Source organism: Mangifera indica, chromosome 1 (genome assembly GCF_011075055.1).
Source record: "Mangifera indica cultivar Alphonso chromosome 1, CATAS_Mindica_2.1, whole genome shotgun sequence".
Lineage (NCBI taxonomy): Eukaryota > Viridiplantae > Streptophyta > Magnoliopsida > Sapindales > Anacardiaceae > Mangifera > Mangifera indica.
In genome coordinates this window covers 25,984,625-26,005,625 of record NC_058137.1, presented here as the reverse complement: position 1 = coordinate 26,005,625, position 21,001 = coordinate 25,984,625, and the positions used below count along the sequence as shown (strand labels likewise).

General features: G+C 33.1%; 4 protein-coding genes across 7 annotated transcripts; all 4 read right to left on the bottom strand.

Moving 5' to 3' along the window:
- Window positions 1–58: 58 nt before the first annotated feature.
- LOC123223684 (probable ubiquitin-conjugating enzyme E2 25) lies at window positions 59–4,466 on the bottom strand. Its single transcript, XM_044646996.1, has 7 exons — window positions 4,220–4,466; window positions 3,642–3,782; window positions 2,666–3,532; window positions 2,483–2,546; window positions 2,138–2,277; window positions 1,725–2,036; window positions 59–584 (listed from the first exon to the last, which is right to left on the bottom strand). Exons 1-7 carry the CDS (start codon window positions 4,286–4,288, stop codon window positions 282–284), a joined length of 1,896 nt encoding a protein of 631 aa, XP_044502931.1. The 5' UTR covers window positions 4,289–4,466; the 3' UTR covers window positions 59–281.
- A 1,007-nt stretch (window positions 4,467–5,473) lies between these two features.
- Window positions 5,474–9,768, bottom strand: LOC123225801 (cytochrome c oxidase copper chaperone 1-like). 4 transcript variants are annotated; one of them, XR_006504201.1, is made up of 4 exons: window positions 9,617–9,768; window positions 6,413–8,177; window positions 6,273–6,312; window positions 5,474–5,923 (listed from the first exon to the last, which is right to left on the bottom strand). XR_006504201.1 is itself a non-coding variant. In XM_044650069.1 (2 exons), the coding sequence occupies exon 2, from the start codon at window positions 8,130–8,132 to the stop codon at window positions 7,890–7,892; it is 243 nt and encodes an 80-aa protein (XP_044506004.1). In that variant the 5' UTR covers window positions 8,133–8,177; window positions 8,525–8,548; the 3' UTR covers window positions 7,708–7,889. The 4 variants fall into 4 exon arrangements, 1 of the variants encoding a protein (XP_044506004.1); XR_006504200.1 differs by having other exon boundaries at window positions 6,273–8,177; XR_006504202.1 differs by lacking the exon at window positions 6,273–6,312.
- A 1,234-nt stretch (window positions 9,769–11,002) lies between these two features.
- Window positions 11,003–12,537, bottom strand: LOC123211384. Its single transcript, XM_044630076.1, has one exon. The coding sequence runs from the start codon at window positions 11,884–11,886 to the stop codon at window positions 11,452–11,454; it is 435 nt and encodes a 144-aa protein (XP_044486011.1). The 5' UTR covers window positions 11,887–12,537; the 3' UTR covers window positions 11,003–11,451.
- Window positions 12,538–14,268: 1,731 nt separating this feature from the next.
- Window positions 14,269–20,368, bottom strand: LOC123204917 (probable hexosyltransferase MUCI70). The gene is made up of 10 exons (XM_044621762.1): window positions 20,212–20,368; window positions 19,419–20,076; window positions 18,733–19,026; window positions 18,118–18,331; window positions 17,816–17,925; window positions 17,536–17,735; window positions 16,861–16,964; window positions 16,129–16,316; window positions 15,851–16,050; window positions 14,269–14,982 (listed from the first exon to the last, which is right to left on the bottom strand). The coding sequence occupies exons 2-10, from the start codon at window positions 19,702–19,704 to the stop codon at window positions 14,764–14,766; spliced, it is 1,815 nt and encodes a 604-aa protein (XP_044477697.1). The 5' UTR covers window positions 19,705–20,076; window positions 20,212–20,368; the 3' UTR covers window positions 14,269–14,763.
- Window positions 20,369–21,001: the final 633 nt, after the last annotated feature.

Here is a 21,001-nt window from a genome sequence, read left to right as displayed (position 1 = left end):
GAAAACAATATAAGAAAAGGGGAAACTATAAAAAATAAGTACTACCACCATAACAATGTGCTCACAATTAGGTTCGAACTTCAATAACCCCATCCATATATACAATTATGTACAAAATCCAAAATTATTCGCAGGCAGGCACCTTAAAGAAATAAACATGCAATTGTTTATAATTATAACGGAAGATAACATTATAATATGATTGAAAACCTAACTTAAATGTTTTAGTCAAATAACGCTTTGCGTCTAAATCTCAAAATTAGCATTTCAAAAGAAACCATCTATATTGATGCCTTAGCCTTAGGTAGATGATTACCAACTACAGGGACCCCTCTGCTTGTTTGAGTGAGGAAGTTCTCACAGTCCTTGACTCCAATTTTACTAAATTCTTTTACAAGCAAATCGATATTTGCAGCCAAAGAGTCCTTAAAATGCTTTGGGCAGCTCCTGTTACCCTTCTCAATGAGCTGTGGGCCACCTTTGACGTGAGATCCCACCTGTGCACCATCCATATATGCTTTACTTGCAATGAGAATATTATGAGCATTCTGATGGAAGTGGCCTACAACAAAATCCTGGAAATGCTGCATACAAACAGGAATTGTAAAGGTCAAATTTTAGATACAGAAATAAGGATGTAAAAGAAAGAGGGAGAGATGAGTAACTGAATACCAATCAAAAAATCTGAAAGTGGGGAGACAAACACCCAGGGAAGATAAAAAACCAATAATTATTTTGGTTCATTCATAGACTGTGAACAAAATGAAAATCACTCATAGCAATAATGCAGCAACCTTGACTCTACTGGAGAAAGGGTCCTCTTTGGAAGCCAAAATGAATTCATAGATCCCCAGTGCAAAGAATGCATTTTTCCTATATGAAGTACTAAAAAGTATTTCTAGTAGTTCAGATCATTTAAATACTGATCTTTGGATTCTTCTCATTAAATCTTGTTCAGTCAAGGGGGCAGCATAATATAGTTTTCAGTTTAGAAAACCTAGTCCTACATGCAAAAGAGTCATTGCTATCTTCTAAGACACAAAATATGCACAGGAAATCAGATTCAAAATATGGAATGTTGCTGACAATATCATACATAGGAATACAAAACATTTTCCAGAGTATCGAAAAGGGGCACACACATTCAACTACTAAATAACGACTAATTACCAACTTATGAACTTTAAATTTTCTGGACAAAGGTTTCAGTCTGTGGCATCACTTTCTATACATAACACCTGAAGCTTTAAGATACAAGAAGTTTGTGGAACATAAAACTTAGGAATGCATTAGATGGTTTGAGGGCAAAGAAAAAACAGTAACCATTAGTCCAAATACCACATAATGTGTTAATATTAACTTGACATTCATCAAAATTTGTAACAAGTTCTCTCCTTAACTGGCAGTACGATTGTTACAATGTCAATATACTGAATGTTGTACTAAATAGTACATTTTCCTGGGTATGAGCTATGAGAATTGCTACCACAACTATAACTTGCATCTCCTCCGCATGATCAAAAACATCTCAGCAATTTGCATGAATAGGTGGACATAAAAAGAGCCACTAGCATCAAACATTTTCTAAAAACTTCAAAAACCAGAACTATTACTAAAACAATTAGTATCTTAAATTAAACATTAATATAAATCTTATGGTAAATACCAATGCCATTTTCAGAAATTTAAGAGGAATATGTCAAGTAATGATTACTGCAACATACCTCTGGAGGTCTCCTCATTGTGTATATCATTGTCTTCAATGATAAAAGATATGTGCTCTCATTATATTTCCGGGACTCATTTTCTCCATTTACAGTGCCTTTCATACAGGCCCACCCAGGCTCATTGAAGTAAGGCTTTTCATTCAAGATCAATGCCTGTATAGAGACCAGAACTTGCAGCATGGTTGACATAGAAGGAATCCACTTCTCATTCTTCTGACCAGACCAGGTGTTAAGAAGACTGAGACAAACCTTACCACATGCATATAGATTTGGATTGAGTCGAAGGCCACCAGAGTGATAGTACACAAGCTGGCAGAGGGGAAATTCAAGTCATCACACAAAGAAATGCCCAGCAGAAGTATAATAATCCCACCAAAAAAGAAAGAAAGAAAGAAACTGCAGTGACATACCGGAGGTACACTGGGATAACCACTAGGGAAGAAAACATCAAAGAAAAAGAGACCATCATGGTAGGGAGTACCTTCCGCTCCTACAATTACAGCCCTTAAAATATCCATTCTTGATTCATATGCCCTAACAAATATTGTATCTGTTGAAGTACAAAATGGGAGAACAAAAGTAAATTATAGTATTATGCAAAAGTTTGAGTAGAGAATAATTGAGATTCAGCAAAGTGTGAACGAGTATTCTACCTATAGATATTTTATTGTGATTTTACAGTACCCATAAAATCAATTTTCATTATTAGATGCAAACCAAGTATTGAGCCCCAGTAATAAAAGATTAAAACTTACCTGGCAAATCCTTCTCCAGCATTTTCCATTCTTCTTGGATTCGCTTCACCCAATTCTTTGATGGCTACCAAAAAGATGAGGAAAAAAGGAAAATAAATCCATATAGTTTATGACAATCTTTTTCGAAACAAAATTATATCGTTACCACCTTAAAAATGTGAACTGCATAACTAAACTAGTTACCTGTTTCATTGAAGAAGACATAGATGCATAGTGATTATCAGAATAACCTTCAACTGTATCAAACTGTTTAAAAGTTTTAAACTTCTTCAAAATATCATCTACATCTACACATAGTTTAATCTTGGTACTATCTTGACCAGGAGGGGAAGGGATATCTCTCGATTCTGCTGGTGGGTTATAGACATCAGGAGTATCATAAAAACTTGGATAAGTTTCATAACTAACAAAATTTGAACCCACCTCAGGATTCAAAGAATTGGACCACCAAGACATGAACGGTTGTACAGCAGGAGGATAATTCGGTGCACCTGGATAAAATAAAGTACTACTACCAACATGACCATCTAAATCACTAGTATCAACTTGTCCATGTATATTACTAGTACCAAATAGCCCAGGCCCAGGTGTCATAGGAAGGAAAAAAGGGTCTTGGTTAAACATGTATTGCTTTGTCAGGGGATACTGCCTAGGGTGGGGAGGAGTGAATGTCATTACGTTATACGGAAGATCTTGAGAACTCCTGCTACCGGGCAAACCAGCTTTGCCAAGGGAAGATTGTGGAGATAACCCAGATGAAGTGATATCTGCTGTGGTAGAATGACCTGGAACACCCACTGGGTTCAGCAAAGTTGAACCACTCACTGAGGTAGGATCCTTATATGATGAACTAAATCCATTAACTGTCTTTTTTTTCCTAAAAGCAGGATCTGACAACCAGGGTACAGGTGCCTCCACTCCAGCAGGAATGTCCACACTATCAAAATAAGCTTGCAAAAGTGCACAATCTTCATCCATGAAATTATCATCAAAATCAGAATCAAGGTTGATTACATTATGCAAACCAGAGACAGGACTCTTAGAAGAACCCTGTGGAAAATTGAAATTTTAATTATAGTTATCATGAAAGAAGATTATGAAAGGAATACTTTTGATTTATACAGGCCCACCCCGTATGTCAATAACATAAATTTCGCACCTTAGGTTGAGAACTACCAGAGCCATAAGATTCACATTCTACAGCCTTCCCCTTGTTCTTTGACTCAACTTGCTTATCAACATCAATAACATCAGCAGATTCGTCATCGCTGTTAACATCAATCACTTCATAAACAACTACCTAAAAAAGAGAATGTTAATCAAAACCCACACTATCATATGATAACCAATCCACTAAAATAAAGGACATATCAAAATTCACACCACTCACATGACAAACGAGTACCAACAGTCACAAATTAGAATAACTAAATCCAATTAAGTACTGCCCCTCCACCTAATCTCATTCCAAATTCACCACATTAAATAACTAGAGTTCTATCTATCTAAAATCCACAGAATTTGATGATTATTCCTTCAAACATCAGCTCTAAAAATAACAAGAAGAGGTAAAATTTTAAAATAATAATAATAATAATCGATAGTAGATGAATGATCCGATCAAATATCCAAACTACTTCAAATCAATAAACAAAATTAAATACAAAATTAAACTTGATCATATAAAAAAAAAACAGAAATTTTCCAAATCAGAATCAAAAGAGCGAGAAGAAAGACCGGTTTGTGTCTATTCTTGTTCCGAGTCCGAAAAACCGGCCGAGGAATTTCGGTGACTTCGGAGTCCATGAACGAAGAATTGCCACCACCGTAGATCACTCGCTTCCTGTTCTTTTGTCTACTCGACAGAAAGTAAGAAAACAAAGAAAAACCTCAACTCGATACGAAATTCAAGACGTTTTAACTTTAAAAAGGCAACCAGAAATTCGGCTCCCACTCAAGCAAGCTGATCGCGCCGACAGCCACTCAGCCTTGACTTACCGGCTCCAATAAAAGTTCGAGAAAGTTCGGCTTTTAGTGCCAATTGTGAGAGCGCGTGGGCGTTTAGTGTCTTGAGACGTTCACGGGCTCACGGCTTCGCGCCACGTTGAGAACATCAATGTACAATGCAATAATACTGCAGTATATTCTTCGTAGTATAATTACTAATTTGCCACTGGTTTTAATTAAAGATAACTATCTGCTTAGATTAAGACGACTTGACTTCCCAACGTCTAATTCCATAAACTTTCGGTTTCTTACATTGACCACTCAAGTTCTGCCACGTGGGATTTCCTTTTTAACCTTTCTATCCAACCTTTATTGGGATTTGTTTGTAATGATATACGTATTATTTTTTTTCTTTTTATTATATTTTAATTTATTTTTCCAAATCTTTTATTACGGTAAAAAGTCATGTAATCTTTTATAAAGAGATCTTAAAGTTAATTTATCAGATAATCTTGAAAATTAATTTTGATTAATTATAAAAATATTATTAGATAATTTTAAATTTGTGAATATTTATCCTTATTTAATTAATTTTGTAGACAAAAATGTTTACTTAAATTTATTCTAATTTTAAAACAAAATCGATCTTATTATCAATTAAAATAAAAATTAGGTGACAAAAATGCTCTTATCTTATCTTACTCATTCGATGTTTAAGACAACATTCTCCTTTTCTAACCGAAAATTAGACCTTCAAAGTTAACCAATTGGGCCCAAAATTCTGGGCTTCAGAATCCAATTGGGCCCAAAAATTAGGCTTCAGAGATCCAATTGGGCCCAAAAATGGATTGGACCCAAAGTTTGACACATAAATGCTCTGTTTTTGCAATAATTTTAATATTTTTAGATATTAAAATAATATGTAATTAAATATTATTTTATTAATAATTTAAAATTAATATACCATATAATACTTGGCCTAGATATAACCTTGTTAAATTTTTACAAACTTTTCATGAGAAAAATACAATAAAATTACAAAGAGATGGAAATTTTATAGTTTTATTACACAATCTTTAAGAATTTTTTTGCCAAAAGATATGTACAGAAGATTCTACCAGTCTCTAAAAATCATAATACATAAATATATATTCGATAATTGTTGATTTATTAGAAAGACTATAAATTTCCCAGAACCAGTAATCATTCAATGGAACAAGTCAAATATTGCAACTCAGATTTTTCTCGGCAACCAAACAAAACATTGATATAGACATGCAAGGGACACAAACTGGGAGGAAAGCAGGAGGTGACAACCATTATTGTCACTATTATTATATATTTACATTTCTTTTTTCTCTGAAATCTTTAGGATAAAAAGATTGAAAACATGCATGTAAGGCTATACTTTTTTTGACAACAACGTTGCCCAGTTGAAGAAGCAATGCTTACAAATTCGAAAACTTCTTTTTGTTCTGCACCTGGTCCTATCATCTGCAATACGAAATAAGTAAAAAATAATATATATCTTAAAATATATCAAATTAAAACAATATAATAAACATATCATTTAATATGATACATATTATCAATATGAATCAATATATATTTTTAAAGAAAATAGTAGTATAATTGGATATATTAATATATTATTATTTTTCTAAATAATAATGTGTTATTGACCATTTTTATTATTTTATTAATTTTTTTTTTTTATATGCACATCATTTGATACAAAATAGTATATGAAAAATTAAAATTTTAATATGTGATATGATATGACAAAATCTTCAATTTGATGTCCAATATCTTATAGATTTGTACTTTCTTCATAGATTTTTACCCTTGAATTCCATGTCTGGCGTCTGAAAATTTTGTGGTCACTGTCATAAAAAAGAGAGGCTAATGAGTTTTGAAGCTTTGGAAAAACGGGGAAGAAAATGAAAGAGAGAAGTTGACATGAGAGGAGGAAAGGAAGCCAACCTCTTCCATTATCAAGATTCCCTTCGGCCTCTTCCTCGAGAGGCGTGTGCTTCTCCCATGCGGCATGCCCATCTGGGCCCGCTGCCCAAGCTGAAGTTGACGCCACCTTCATCTTCATTTATCACCCATTTGCACCACCTCTTTCCCCCTCTTTAAATACAGGCCACGCTGCAAGATATAGCCATTCAGACAAATCCATCAGCTTTCTCAAAAACACTTCAAAGTTTCAATTTTTCCAAGCTCAACATGTCGGACTGCGGCAACTGCGACTGCGCTGACAAGAGCAAGTGTGTGTAAGTGATTCGTATCTCCGTATCTTAAAGATTTTGTTATTATGCTATGGTTATATTACTTACACTATCAGTTTTTTCGGATTTGCAGGAAGAAGGGAAGCGGCTATGTTGCTGACTTCATTGAGACTGAGAGGTACTTTCTGAAGATCAAAGACAATGCACAGTATAATATTTCTTTCTCTCTTTGTTGTTTGGTTTTGGCCATGTACTGATACAATCTGGTTTTTGTTCTTGCAGCTGGATAACCACTTTTGTCATGGTCGACGTTCCTGCCACTTCTGAGAACCACGGCAAGTGCAAGTGTGGCACCAGCTGCTCCTGCGTGAACTGTACTTGTGGTGGTCATTAAACTAATACTATAACAATAATTTCAAGGGACTGAAATCGTTGGAATAATGTTGTAATGAACTTATCCTTTGTAAAAATAATACTTTGTGTGCGTGAAGTGGAGTGTGTTGTGTGTCAGTGATATACTTGTATTTCCTTCTGTAATCGTGTAATGGCTGTGGCTTTTGGCTTTGGCCTTGTGTGGCTGTTAATGTATTGATGCTATTAGTAAGTATACTCTGCTCTCACTTGCCTCTTTTAACTATTTACTTCATAACTAGAATATTAAGATATGAACAACTTAACAAAATGGTTAGATCACTACAAGAAATATTTATCAAACACTCACCTGCTAGTCTTGATACTGACCATATTTAAATCAAAGCAATCTACAAAATATCATTATAAGAAAAGGCTTGTTATCTCTTATCTACCCCAAAAGGTCTAAAGAAATATTAGATTTTCAGGTCGAAAGGAGGTAAATGGTGAATGATACAGTCGGTGTTTGATGAATGTATCTGGATGCATAAAAATCATTCACTTCCCCTGATAACTTGGAGCATAAAAGAAAATCACACAAGAATGGTGGACGATATGCAAAAAATACATCCTGCACAGCCTATGATTACAGAACAACAAAGTTAAAAGGAAAACCAATAACGTAAAAGATGAACATGAATACAATAAGAATGTATCTCATCCATTTTCACTTTAAAATCATATGAAGTATTGCATTCAAAAGTCAATAACAATTTTGTTGCTTTATTTCTTTAGCAAATAATCTGCTATCTGCAATTGTAAATTGTAATGTCAGTATACCCATCCGGTTTGACTTGTAAAAACTACCTCTATCAATCTCAAACATTAAAGCCCTCAGCACGAAGGCACATTCGATGAGCTTCTATCCATTTTGCACAAGCCTCTTCACCATGCTCCACGATGCATTCATCTCTAAGCTTCTTAGTCTCAGGGCAGGCACAGCAGATCTTCTTCTTTGGCTTTGACTCTTGGTCAGATTTTACAACAGCCAAACCTTGTTTTGGCTGAGACCCCGACAAAGCTAAGATGGAGGAAGCATCTTGCAGGGGCACTCCACCCATTGTCACAAGTACAAGAAGAATTCAGAGTGCTAGAAAAGAATGATTCTGGCAAAACAAGAAGAAAGAAAATGTGTCAATTGAAAGCAATAAATATGCTTGAGACAGCATGTGGACAGAATCCAATGTGTTGACTAAGTTCTCTAACCAAACAAATATTTTTAAGTAATATATATATAAAATCCAAATCTTGAGAGGATGTATGGGCTCACAATGTATCTGTTAATACTTAGCATCAACTAGTTTGTACTTTTAGTTTATAGTTGTTCTTAAGAGAAGTACTCTAATATGAAGGAAAAAACAACAAAACCCAAGTCAAAAAACCCATGAAAATGGAATGATCAACCATAATAGCATGTGGTATCACAGACAATGAATCAAAATTTTCCTCAAACCTTGCTTCCCAACTCTTGTTTATAGGTCTCATCCATATACTCCTTGGCCAATTGATTTCCTATGATCTTTCACTAGAAAATAGTATATTTCATAAAATAATGAAAAAGAATCAATAAACAACAGGAGTGTAAATCATCTAATAGTTATAGATCAACTGTGTCAAGAAAAATGGAAAGAGGACTTATTCGCTATCTCTTTAGAGAAATTGGTGATAAGGTAACAGATTGACTGATTGATGTAAGAAAAATTGAATCACACAACAACTTCTAGTACATGGTACTCTAGTAAAAGGATCAAACATACCCCAAAATCCATTAAAAAATAAGTAAATACAGTGAATCCCATATACATAGATCAACATCCAAAAACCTTTCCCAGCAGTATCAATCTAATAAAATAAGAAATCTACACCTTTTAAATCATAAGAAAGACACCAATTTTTTCCCCAATCTTAGCTTAAAAAATAAGATCTCTAAAGAATATAATACTTAAAGAAAGGAACAATCCATTCCATGTAACACTGAAAAATAACGAAATTCCGAACTCTAACACAATGTTCATTGATTTAAAGTTTGAGAAAAGGCTTAAACAAAAACCTAGAAAAGCACATGTCACAAGAAAAATTTACTAATACCATAGAATCGAATCCAAAAACTCAAATAAACACCCCAAACTTTTTCCAGAAAACATTTACTCAAAAGGTTGTCATCTACAAACTAAATTTCAAGCCATCACTTAAACGTCGACTTACTGAACTGAACATCAATCAGAAGTAAACAAAAATAAAGAAAGCATCAATCTTCAACCAAAGTAATCTGCAATCTAGTACTAACAAACAGCACATACTTAATTTTCTTCAAAAATCAATCTTTAACAACAACCCATTTAAAATTTTATCGTAAATATTGTGAACTTGTCATAATTCTTTCATTAAATCATTCCCACATGAATAAATATTCAAAGGATATAACAGAAGCCCATAAAGCAACATACCCTGAAAACGATTAAAAAAAACATATATAAACATCTTCACTGTAAATAACATAACAGAAGTGCTTTCTGGCTTAAAGAGAAAGAAAAGTGAGACGCACCGGTGAACTTTCGGCGGATAAATTAAACCTTCGGCGGAGGTTTTAGGCTGTGAATAACCAAATAGAGAAGAAAAGTAATGCAGCTGGAATGGGCCGAGTCTGGGTAGGTAAATTATGTTTGGGTGTTGGGTCCAGTAACACTTACATGGATTACATCCATCAAACCATATAAAATCAATCAACCTTATACGTTTCTATTTTTAACATATATATATATATATATATATAAATTAATTTATTATTAATTTAAATTTATTTAATTATTTAATGATATATTAATAAATATATATTTATTAATATATTTAAATTTTATATATAAATAATGATATATTATTATATGATTAGGTTATATTTCATCTTTAATTTTTAATTATTTAACTATATAATAATATATCGTTATTTGTATATAAAATTATAAATAAAAGTTATATATATAACACTATCTAATACTAAAACTTGATGAAAATGGAGTGAATTTGAAGATGAGTAAAGATAAAAAGTTTACGTTATTATATTCAAATGTATTTTTGACAATAAAACAAGTGGAAAAGTAAAAAAAGTACTACTTGTTAAGAGAAAAATTAGAGGTGTCAACTTTCAATTCAAGGACTAAAATATCATTATGTTGTAATACCTCAAAAGAAAAGAGAAATTACATTTGAAATAATATAAAAAAAAATTGTTTTTTATTTCTTACATAGAGTTTCCAAAAGATTAAATATCCAAAGAAAATTTCAAGAAAAATATTTTACATAATTTGATTATGCATGAACAAAATTTGAACCAATTTCAGAATTAAATAAAAGAGAAAATCTTTTTAAAGTGCTAAATAACTGCTGTTATTAATGTGTGAATACTGAATATTTTTTATTATGGCCATAATTTATTCTGCTTCTTTATGCTTCATCGAATCCATATGGTGTTCTCACTCATGCCTTCTCTAGGCTTCTTTAATCTCTTGGGTTGAACTTTATTGTCTGAATTGAGTTCAGGTTGACTCAAATGCCTCAAGGGATATGACAAATGACACAGCAACAACTCAACAAATCAGTTGCCACTGGCTATATGTTAAGCAAAAGAAGAAAAATTCAATGGTGACACGGGCCCACAGCAGCAGAAAGATACTAGATGTGAGTCCCTACAAAGCTGAAGCTAAAAGGAAACTAAAGAAAGAAAAGGGTTTGCTTGCATATGAATGCTACCAATTAGCACCATCTTTTTCTCTCTTTGATGATGGAAAAAAGAGAATAATATGTCTCTTTCTTTGCTTTAGAAAAAGTTAAGAACTGACATTTTGTTTGCAGTGTGAATCTTGATGAGTCATAAAGATGGCTATGCCCCAGCATGGTTGAACAACACAAAAGCAAGAAGATTTAGCAAAGAGAGTGAGAAAAAGCAGTTTGTGAATATATTTCTTTGTTTTTTCATATAAAGATGAAGAGAATTTACAGGAAATTTTTCTGAATGGGAAAAACATAAATAGGAATAGATTAGAGTGAGGCTGAACAAGAAGAGGAACTGAAACATATTTAATATCCTCAAAATGTATCTCAAGTCAATTTGTCAAACCCAGCTTCTTGAACTTGAAGGATATTCCAAAACCAGAACAGATTTCTGCACACACCATAACCCGGATTCCAGTCTGAGCTCAACGCTCCAAATATATGAAATAGCAAATATTCACCCCGCAATCAGCAATGAAACGATTGAAACTCCAGCTGCCTAAACCCAGCTTTGTATTCAACAATTTCAATACAACATATAATTCACATGTCCATCCGTTAATCACTGTCTTCCACATAATCCAAATAGTCCTTGGCAATGCAAAATCTTAACTAATCATACTTTTCTCTCCATGAATACACAAGAAAGAATATCCATGAGAGAGCTAATGCAATATCTCCAACAACCTGCCTAGGCAAATCATAAGCAAGATCCTCAACTGCCCTTCCGAAGTAAACTCTCCAAACAGCCACTGACACATGAAGAAGAACACACCCTTTAGCAAAGAAGCTCTGGAATTCTCGATCCTCAACAAATGCTACCATAAATAATAGAGACCCAATAGCAAACAAAAGCAACCCGGAAAATGAGTCAGCGGTTTGGATCAAGAGCTGATCATGAGGTGTTGACCCTTGAAGCTTACTTGCAACCTCAATACCATGACAAAACACTGAAATCTCTTTGGTGTAAAACATCATCAAGGTTCCACATGTTAGAGCTAGAACAGAATGCAAAATACATATCAAAAAGAACCCAGCCGAGCCCATGGACCAAATCAACAATCCAACTTTAATTCAAATCAACAAGGGCATCTACAGAGGAAAGCTAGCATATGAATCCACGCGGTCAAAACCCTAAATAGGACTAAATTTATACACTTTCAACAACCCATAAGAACCCTAGCACTAAACCTCACCTTTTCCTACCATACAGACCTCAAAGTACTCAATTTACCAATCAATACACATCACCACGGAACCTAACTGTCAAAACCCTTTTGAGCCCTCATAATATAAGAAACAAAAGGGATATAGATCCGAGAAATCCTCGGACTAATGAGATATGAAACTAAAAAACCGGCTTTAAACTAAAATTTGAATTTTGCATTACTCGTTATGTAAACCAGCCATATTGATACTAAAACCAAAAACTTCTTTGAAAAATTGAATTTGGGTAGGGTCGTTAGGTTGAAAATATTAAGATGCAGCAGCTGGCAAAACAAGAAAACATAGAGATAAGTAGGTGCCAACCATATCTCCAATGCGCAAAATGCCCATATTTTTCAAGAACTTTCTTCTTCTGCAGAGCAATTCAACAATGGTGGGGTCATGGAATCATGGGTCTACATTATTTTTCTAGTAGCTAAAATGATGATAATGTTTAGGAAAATTTTGTTTATTCTGGAAACTGGATCCTGTTGTGAAGATCTTTATCACCTAGATGCGTTTACTTATGCAATTTTGAGCCTAAATTCAATGCCATAAATTTATGTTCCAGTTTTTTTTTTCCTAATATTATGTTTATATCAGGAACAAATGAATAAATTAATACATAAAATCAACTTAATATATACTTAATAAATAACACAATAATAAATCAATAAAATTATATATATTTATTTTGTATATACAAATATATATACACTTATGTGGCACCATTGAACACTATGCCATTAAATGCCCAAATACAGATGTTAATACTAGAACTTCGAAATACGAGTCTATATTAGGACACGAGGTGAACTCGGATAACAAATTAGTTTATGAACTGATCTCAGAATACTCTGAAGAATCAAAAAAATATTTTTCAACTGATAAAGAATATTCATCAGAACAGTAAGAAGAAATCTCTACTCTTCATCAGTTAAACAATTTTATGAATATAATAGAAAATTTAAGAGATTCATCTAATCTATTCAACGATAATGAGGAACTCATATTGATAGAACATGAGACCGCTTCAGAATCGGTAATCAGCTTATCTACCAGCTATGAGGATACACCGGTAAGCCCAAATAAATAGGTAATTCTAAAACTTTCTCCAAAAGAAGTATTTGAAAAAACTTCACTATAGATATTTCAAGCTCGAGCACTAGAAGAGGTACATAAAAAACTTATTAGAGTAACCTTAACCCAATCAAATAAAGAGGAAATCATTTTGTCAAATGATGAATGGTTACTAAAGGTGCATGAACTTGTGAAACGGACAAATAACAAGTATCACTATATACAATTAAGAGTTGTACAGGTTCGTGTACAAGGCTTATTTTGTGGTGTTATGAATGTTCTTATTCAAGTTGCATTGCTAGAAAGGAGATGGACCACTTTTACTAAAGCATTAGTTGGGGGATTTTATACCAACTTAGCTTTAAAAGGCTCTTATGAGATAATCCGATCAAGATATAAGATCAATCTTAAAGATTCAAACTTTAAGAGGATCATGGTACTACAAATTCATACATCTAGATTAAAAGATTTATTACAATCTAATAACGGAATAGTAATTCAATATACGATGATATACATATTAGTAAATTTTGTTAATTTTATATCCCAATCAAATACAGAAGTGCATGACCTAGGATCAAACTCGATTATTCCGATAAATCCTACCATAGTCAATCAAGACAATTGACATGACCAAGGAATTAGATTTTAACTTTCACATTGCAACCAAACGTGGTGGAAATGGAAATAAACACAGGAAAAAAAATTGAGGAAATTGGTGATAAGGTAGACATAACTCTCCCAATTCCAAGAAACTTAGTTTCAAGGAATATATATTCACCAAGAAATTCAATTTTTGAAAGAAAAGAATATGTAGGACCTAGTGCACTAAGGATAAATATACTGGAGAAGGAAATATTAGACAACTCGGATGTTGAAAGTCACATTTCGAAGAGTTCTTCTACAAGAAAGATAGTCAAATATAAATCTGTACAGATACTATTATATGAAGAAAAAGATACCTCATCAACGCGAATGATAATGAATTATAAAGTCCATTGTCATGCATTGGTACAAGGAACAACGGATACTTGTATAATTGCAGAACTAGAATTTTCAGTATATGAACCCTATACTTTAGATATTTTGGTAGATACAAAAGCAACAAAATGTATAATGCAATGATACTATTTTCCACAGGAATTATGGAAACAATTAGAACAGTCTATCATAAATATAGTCACTGATAGAAGACAAAGTGTGATTACAAAATTTGTTCAGAACATAATCATACTATTAAACAAGAAAAAGTTCATCCTAAGGGAATTTTTATTATTAGACTAGCTCAAGGTTAATCAAATCCCTAAATAAATTTTAAATGTTAATCAAATCCCTAGCTTCATAATTGTGTTTAATTTAATAAACTGAAAATTTAAGTGAAATAATTAGTACCTAAAAATTGTGGCTTGGCAGGCAGCAGCTTGTGTGGGATGAGGCTGAAAGTATTTACAACGGTTTAAAGAGAAGGGGGCATGAACATTCTTTAAACATAAAGTTGATCATCCTAAATTTCTCTAATTAATTCTCCTACTCATTCTTGTATAATTAGAAACCGATTTAAAATCAAAGTTGCATCATTTCTTCTTCCTTTCTTTCTTTTTTTTTTTCCCCCTTTTCTGGAGGTAAAAAAAAGTACACTTAAAATGAAATGTTAATGGTTTTTTTTCCGTCTTCATTGTTTTGGTTTCCAGCAGAAACCTTACGATTTCGCTTGGAACCAGGTTTCTTATCTTTTTTGCGACGCCTCCTCCTCACAGGGTTGTCTCCAGCGACATTGGCAACAACCGGCAAACCAGTTGGTAACTGAGTAATGGCAACAGGACGGGCCATTTGCTCCAACAAATCTCTGTGGTATGCCTGTGCATAGAACAATCACAAAATGAGCATAAAAAGAAAAACTACCGAACAAAAATAGGGATGTAAAAGAAGCATTTTTATCATTGGCCACATTCCAAAAGTTTAAACCTTCTTCAGATGAGGATTGATTTAACGAAACAACAAATCCCTTTTTTTCATCCTTATTGAGAAAGATATAAAATCCAACATCTGAGTATCCCCAGAATGATTCTTCAAACATCAGATGGTGTGGTGGTAAAGATATTGAGATTAAATAATCAGTGTGAAAAGAGTAAGTTAGCGAAGTTACATAAGTTTAGCGAATATATATATAAGAAAATCATTTGGCAGGATTGAAATGCACAGCCGCTTAGAGAAGCAGAATATGTCTTTCACAAGAGCAGAGTCAATCACTCATGGTACACCCAAAGAGTAAATTCCCTGGAGAATAAATTATGCGGATGTAAGGGGTGTACTAGTTCTTCCATCAACAATGAGAAGTTGCTGACACTAACCAATTAAAAAGGTATTTAATTCCATCTAAGCCGCTTAAGACTTAGGTGGAACTGTTCAATATATTGACAGAACCTGAACAAGCTCTTCAATATAGAAAACTACAATTAATAAATGACAAATTGTTGACATATAAATAATAGAATGCTTTAGTTTGTTGGCACTAACTGATTGAGTTGGTTAAATATATTAGGCTTGCACAAGAGATTAGGGATCAAGCCCAACTAAAACCAAGATTGCAAGGGTTTTAAACTAAATTTGCAAAATTTGAAAAAAAAAAAAAAAAAAGAGATAGCAACACCCTGAAAAGAAGAATATTTGTACTTATAATAATGCATTGAACCGATCACCACAGTATGCAACACAAATTACATACCTGTTTCACAAAATTGCGCCTTTCACAATCCAGAAACATACTGACACTCCAATCAACTTTTGCCCTTATCTTGTCTCTAACGGTGGAAAAGCTTAACTGATCCCTCGAAGTAAAACGATCAACTTCATTGAACCATAGGCAGCTGAATAGATTTGTGATGGGAATGTGCTCCCTTATTATGGTGCAGCCTTCAGGAACATCTACAGATATAATCACAAATCAGAAATCTCAACTCTATGAAATAAAACGGTAATATTTACTAATAAAGATGTACCAACCACTAGTTATAGGAAGCTTGGCCTCAGAGTATGGTGTTAAACCCTCATTCCTATAGAATTCAATCTGGTAATCAATAGAAGCATTATCATATTTTCCTGCAGCTTTATTAGCTTCTGCCTCCACAAACACATCAAAGCGTCTGTAGTGTCTTGAGATAGCAAAAGTAGCATTTTGGCGCCACAAAAATCTGAAGAAAAGAGAATATTTTTAAGTAATGACAAGCTAATAACTTAGAGAACATCAGCATAATTCAAGCATTAAGATCAATGTGATTGATACTTTATAAACTACTTTCACATATAATACTTAATATTCAGAGGTTTAAGTGTGTCAACATGTGCATTGCTGTGAAAAAACCAAAAGGTGAATAATTTTTCATATACGAAAACTTGAAAATATTTCTTCAAGCAAGTATTCTAGATTGTTCACAAAAAGATAAAAGATAAGGCTAAATATATCATAAAATTAACTCTTAACAGCTTGGCCAAGAGTGACAGTACAATTGGTATTTAGTTCCTACAACTATTACCACAACTTCAGGAAAACAACTTCTAAATTTCACAATATGAGCCCAGAGGCTAGAAGATTATTGTTTCATAATCTCAATGCCATAAGGATCAAATGAAGATCTGTGCATGCAACAACTGCAGGTTGCATAACATTACCCTCATCTTGGATACACCACTTAAGGGTCGAACAATGTCTAAACACAAAACAGAAAATGGTTGTACCTCTCAAGAATTTGATATGGATCCTTAATAAGCTGGAGCTTTCCATCAATCCATATAGAATATCGAACATTTGGGAAAATCCTGTGCAAAAGAAGCTTTGGAACCTGAAACATGTACACACAAGATCACCGACGTCCAGCAAACTTGTGAAATGAAAGGACAGATTAACAAAAATAAGAAAAATCACATCGCCTAACAGCATATCAGACTCTGGCATGTAAATTGCTTTAATATAATTTCTCCAGTACTACACATTGTTTTTCATAATACATTTTAACCATATTATCCTTTCAAACAAGACATACTTGTACAAATGACTATAACCAGGGTATCTCAAAATAATCTAATACTTGAGCCAACCCATTAAAGCCATCTTTCTTCCCAAGTATTTGTGCATTCGTCTCACTGGAAATTAATACAACTACATCTCACAGGTAAGTAAAGGTTGGTCCACTTGGTCATTGCCAAATGATATAATGCCATGTTATTGACCAGTTTACTCAAATCTTGTTATATTGTCCCATGCAGATGTTTTTTAAATCAAAACAGTTACAATTACAAAATAATATCTAGGACATTATAGATTCCAATCTGCTGAAGAAAGGAACTAAAACAAAATTGCAAGTAATTTCTCCATATTTCTCTAGAGTTAAAATTGAATAAATCAAAACTGACCTTTCCATTACGTCTTGCATCACTATAAGGGATGTTGCGGACAACAACAATTCTCCAGAACCCAACTCTCTTACTACTGTCTAGGATGCTAGAATTCTTCATATAAGCTTCTGTCTCTTCATCAATAAACATATAGAAAGGGATATTTTTCCTTGCTGCTTCACTGATGTTCTGGGGCTGCTGCAGTAAATCATAATTTCCTACAAAATATATCATGATCAGGGAAAGAAGGTAGAAGTGAAAACTTCTCTCTACATAAGTAAATTTTGCTAAGCAGTACCAAATATAGCCGAAGCAACAATGACCTCATGGAATTGATCCAACTCTGTGAGGTCAGCTTCATCAAAATCAAATCCAGTTTGGACTCCAGGTCTACTTCCTTTGACAAATCTAATAGAAATGAATATAAATATAGATGAACCACAAAATGGCACAACATTAGAATCAGTTGACTGAAGGAAAATATAATCTCAGTTACAGGCATCTCATAACCAAAATAATAACAAAAATTAATTATATAAATTATAATCTAAAACAGTTACAAGAGTATCATATTAAACAACAAATAAAAAATAAACCTACCCGCAGTGTACTGTCATGGACTCTTTTATGTCAAAAGAATCAGTTCTCTGTCTTATAGAAGGATATCCACCAAAATCAGAACCTCCATGAGATTCAGTTTTAACTGGATTTTCATCCTGAACATATGTCAATTTCTGGAGTACAGGGGATACTGATTGGGAACCTGGCATACTAGCTATTGCCTGGCCCACAGGGATGTAACAAACAGGACAAGCTGCATAAATGGACAAACAAGAGCAAGATCAAGATCAAATCATGACCACAGGATATATATCAGACATGCAGATTTTTCAACTAAAACTTTATCTTTGACAAGATCTTTGCAAAGTGTCCATAAATATCTTTCACAACAATATGTTTGGATTGGTCCTCTATGACATATAAATATAATGAACGTAATAGTGGTGATGACAATGATCACAAATGAATTGCATAAAAACCATATAGAAGCTATATAATTGAATCAGTTGCTAAGTAGTAAATAAAGCTATTGACTCGTTCATGCTAAGATATCAGAGAGTCATCTTCTAATTTCATCAGATTTAAGGGTTCATACAATTCCTTAAATTTTAACGTTGTTATAAAAAACAAGAAGAATGACAAGTCAAAACTTACGTCGTGGTCCAGGTCTCCGGAAACCAGGTGGAGGAGGAGGAGGAAATGCAAAATTCTTGCATGGATGATGTGACAGAGGAATAACTGTTTTGATTGAGGAAGGAGGTGGAGGAGGAGGAGGAGGATACTGGGCTCCACTTTCATCACTTCCTCTCTCATCATTCTTTGCAGAAGTATTTTCATCCTTCAAGCTTTTTTCTACAACAGCTAGATTACCTTTAGGATTACCTGCCCCGATGTTGCCATGTGGAACCAACCTTCCAGCACGTTCATCAACATTTGAACTGCCGCTTTCTGGTGCATCACTTGCACAGTGAGCAAAACCACAATACCAATTATTAACTCAAAAAACTAAAACTGCAAACCCATAATATCATGGCTTGTAAAAAGCACCTATTATCACAACGCTTCATGCTTGGTATTCAAAAAAAACACTAATGCTCGTTAATCAATTACATTCTCATTATTAAAACTCTCAAGTCTAAATACAAAATGATGTCACATTTAAATCAGGCCTCTCTATAAAGCAAATGTGCAGTAAATATTATTACAGTACTTATGCTAAATTATCAAACCCAATGCTACCTTTCACTGAAGCCAGTGTCAAAATTTCATCAACCAGCTAGACAATAATTCTTTAATATCCTATGAAATGAAAATGCAGAAATACAACAAGCAATAAGAACCTTTATTAACTATGAAGGAACCCAATGTGAAGACCAATAGAGCAAGGACTACAAGCAGCAGCATTGCAACTTTTCTACGGCCAAAATATTTGCAAAAAACAAATGGGAAAAGCCTGTCTTTCTCCCTCTCTCTGGAACCTGGAAAAAACATCTTTGAAGAAGCCTTTCTTCCAGATATTGCTGATATCGATTTTGTTTGATGAGATGACACTGAAACAACAACGTTGTTGAGTGACTGCAATGAGCCATTACTCCCCGTGCGTATCCACAATGACCCTCCAGTCATTGTATCTCAAACCCCTTGATTATTTCACCTCTCATCTCCTTCTCTTAAATTCCTCAGTCACAACTTCCTCTCAAAAAACAAGTGCTCAGATCAAATTCCAACGCTTTAACCAATGACCCAATTCCCGAAACTTCACTAACTCTCCCAAATTAACTCAACTGATCAAAAACCCAACAAAAATAGCAATGACCCAATCCTCGAAATTTCACTAAATGCTGAAATTAATTCAATTAATTAAAAACTCAATCACTGAAACTTCAATAAAAATTCCGAAACAATGATCAAAACTGCACCCTGGGTTCGCCGGTAAAACAAATCTCACTCAACTTGATATCAACGACAATGTGATTACATATCTCACGGCACATTGCTCTGGCAACAACAAAAATAAAAAAAAAAAATTAAATTAATCACCTGCATTAATTCCCATTACAAATAAATTACCATTAACTTCCTATGATCTTATCCAAACTCCAAAAACCCAAAAATAAAAAAACAACCTCATACCGTTAAAAGGAATTTATGAAGTGGATTGTGTTTCCCGATGCAAATATAGAAGTTTTTATTGGTAAAATACATTAAAAAAAGAATTTATAGGAATTTAAGAATTGGTGAAATTGTTGTTAAAGGGTAACGTGCCAACTATTACTACGTTTTGTTTCATTAGTTTCGAATAAACAAAGCCATCAGATTTTGTCCGCTATAACAATTCCTTTTTTTTTTAAATGAAAATTTTCATTCGAATTGAGCAAATTATTGCACCAACAATTTTTCACTATTTTATCTAAATTATTCTAGTAGGCATTTTTCACTTAATAAGATTAATTAACAATTTAACTCAAAATTTTCAATTAATGTTTTTCATCCTCGTTTATTTAATTTTTAGATTAATAATTGTAAAATTTAAATAACACTAATTAGGTATTTACTATTAACGAACTAATTAGGTGTTAACTTGACTAAATAACACTGGTAATAATGTGATAAAAACACGATTCAAATTATGTTTGGTCATAGAGCTTAGAAGGAAAATGAGAGTTAAGGTCAAGAAATTTTTCGGTTGAACTTTCTAATTAACAAAAGAAATTCATGTATTTGTATTTGTAAAGTAAATGATATTAATCTTATAATATATCAATAAAATTATATAATGGGTATATAAATATGTAAATATTTAATATGTATTATCATATAATTAAATAATTTTAAATTAAATATAAAATAATATTTAATCACGTAATAATACATATAAATATATATATTTTTATTCTCAAAATAAATATATATAATATTATTT

Coding starts and splice junctions, on each gene's coding strand:
- LOC123223684 (XM_044646996.1), bottom strand. CDS start 4,288: ATGGACTCCGAAGTCACCGAAATTCCTCGGCCGGTTTTTCGGACTCGG. Junction 3,783..4,219: donor ACAAGAATAGACACAAACCG/GTCTTTCTTCTC, acceptor TCTCTTTTTTAG/GTAGTTGTTTATGAAGTGAT. Junction 2,547..2,665: donor TGTCTTCTTCAATGAAACAG/GTAACTAGTTTA, acceptor TCTTTTTGGTAG/CCATCAAAGAATTGGGTGAA.
- LOC123204917 (XM_044621762.1), bottom strand. CDS start 19,704: ATGACTGGAGGGTCATTGTGGATACGCACGGGGAGTAATGGCTCATTG. Junction 18,332..18,732: donor CCGGAGACCTGGACCACGAC/GTAAGTTTTGAC, acceptor CCATTTATGCAG/CTTGTCCTGTTTGTTACATC. Junction 14,983..15,850: donor GGCGCAATTTTGTGAAACAG/GTATGTAATTTG, acceptor TTCTATGCACAG/GCATACCACAGAGATTTGTT.
- LOC123211384 (XM_044630076.1), bottom strand. CDS start 11,886: ATGGGCTCGGCTGGGTTCTTTTTGATATGTATTTTGCATTCTGTTCTA.
- LOC123225801 (XM_044650069.1), bottom strand. CDS start 8,132: ATGGGTGGAGTGCCCCTGCAAGATGCTTCCTCCATCTTAGCTTTGTCG.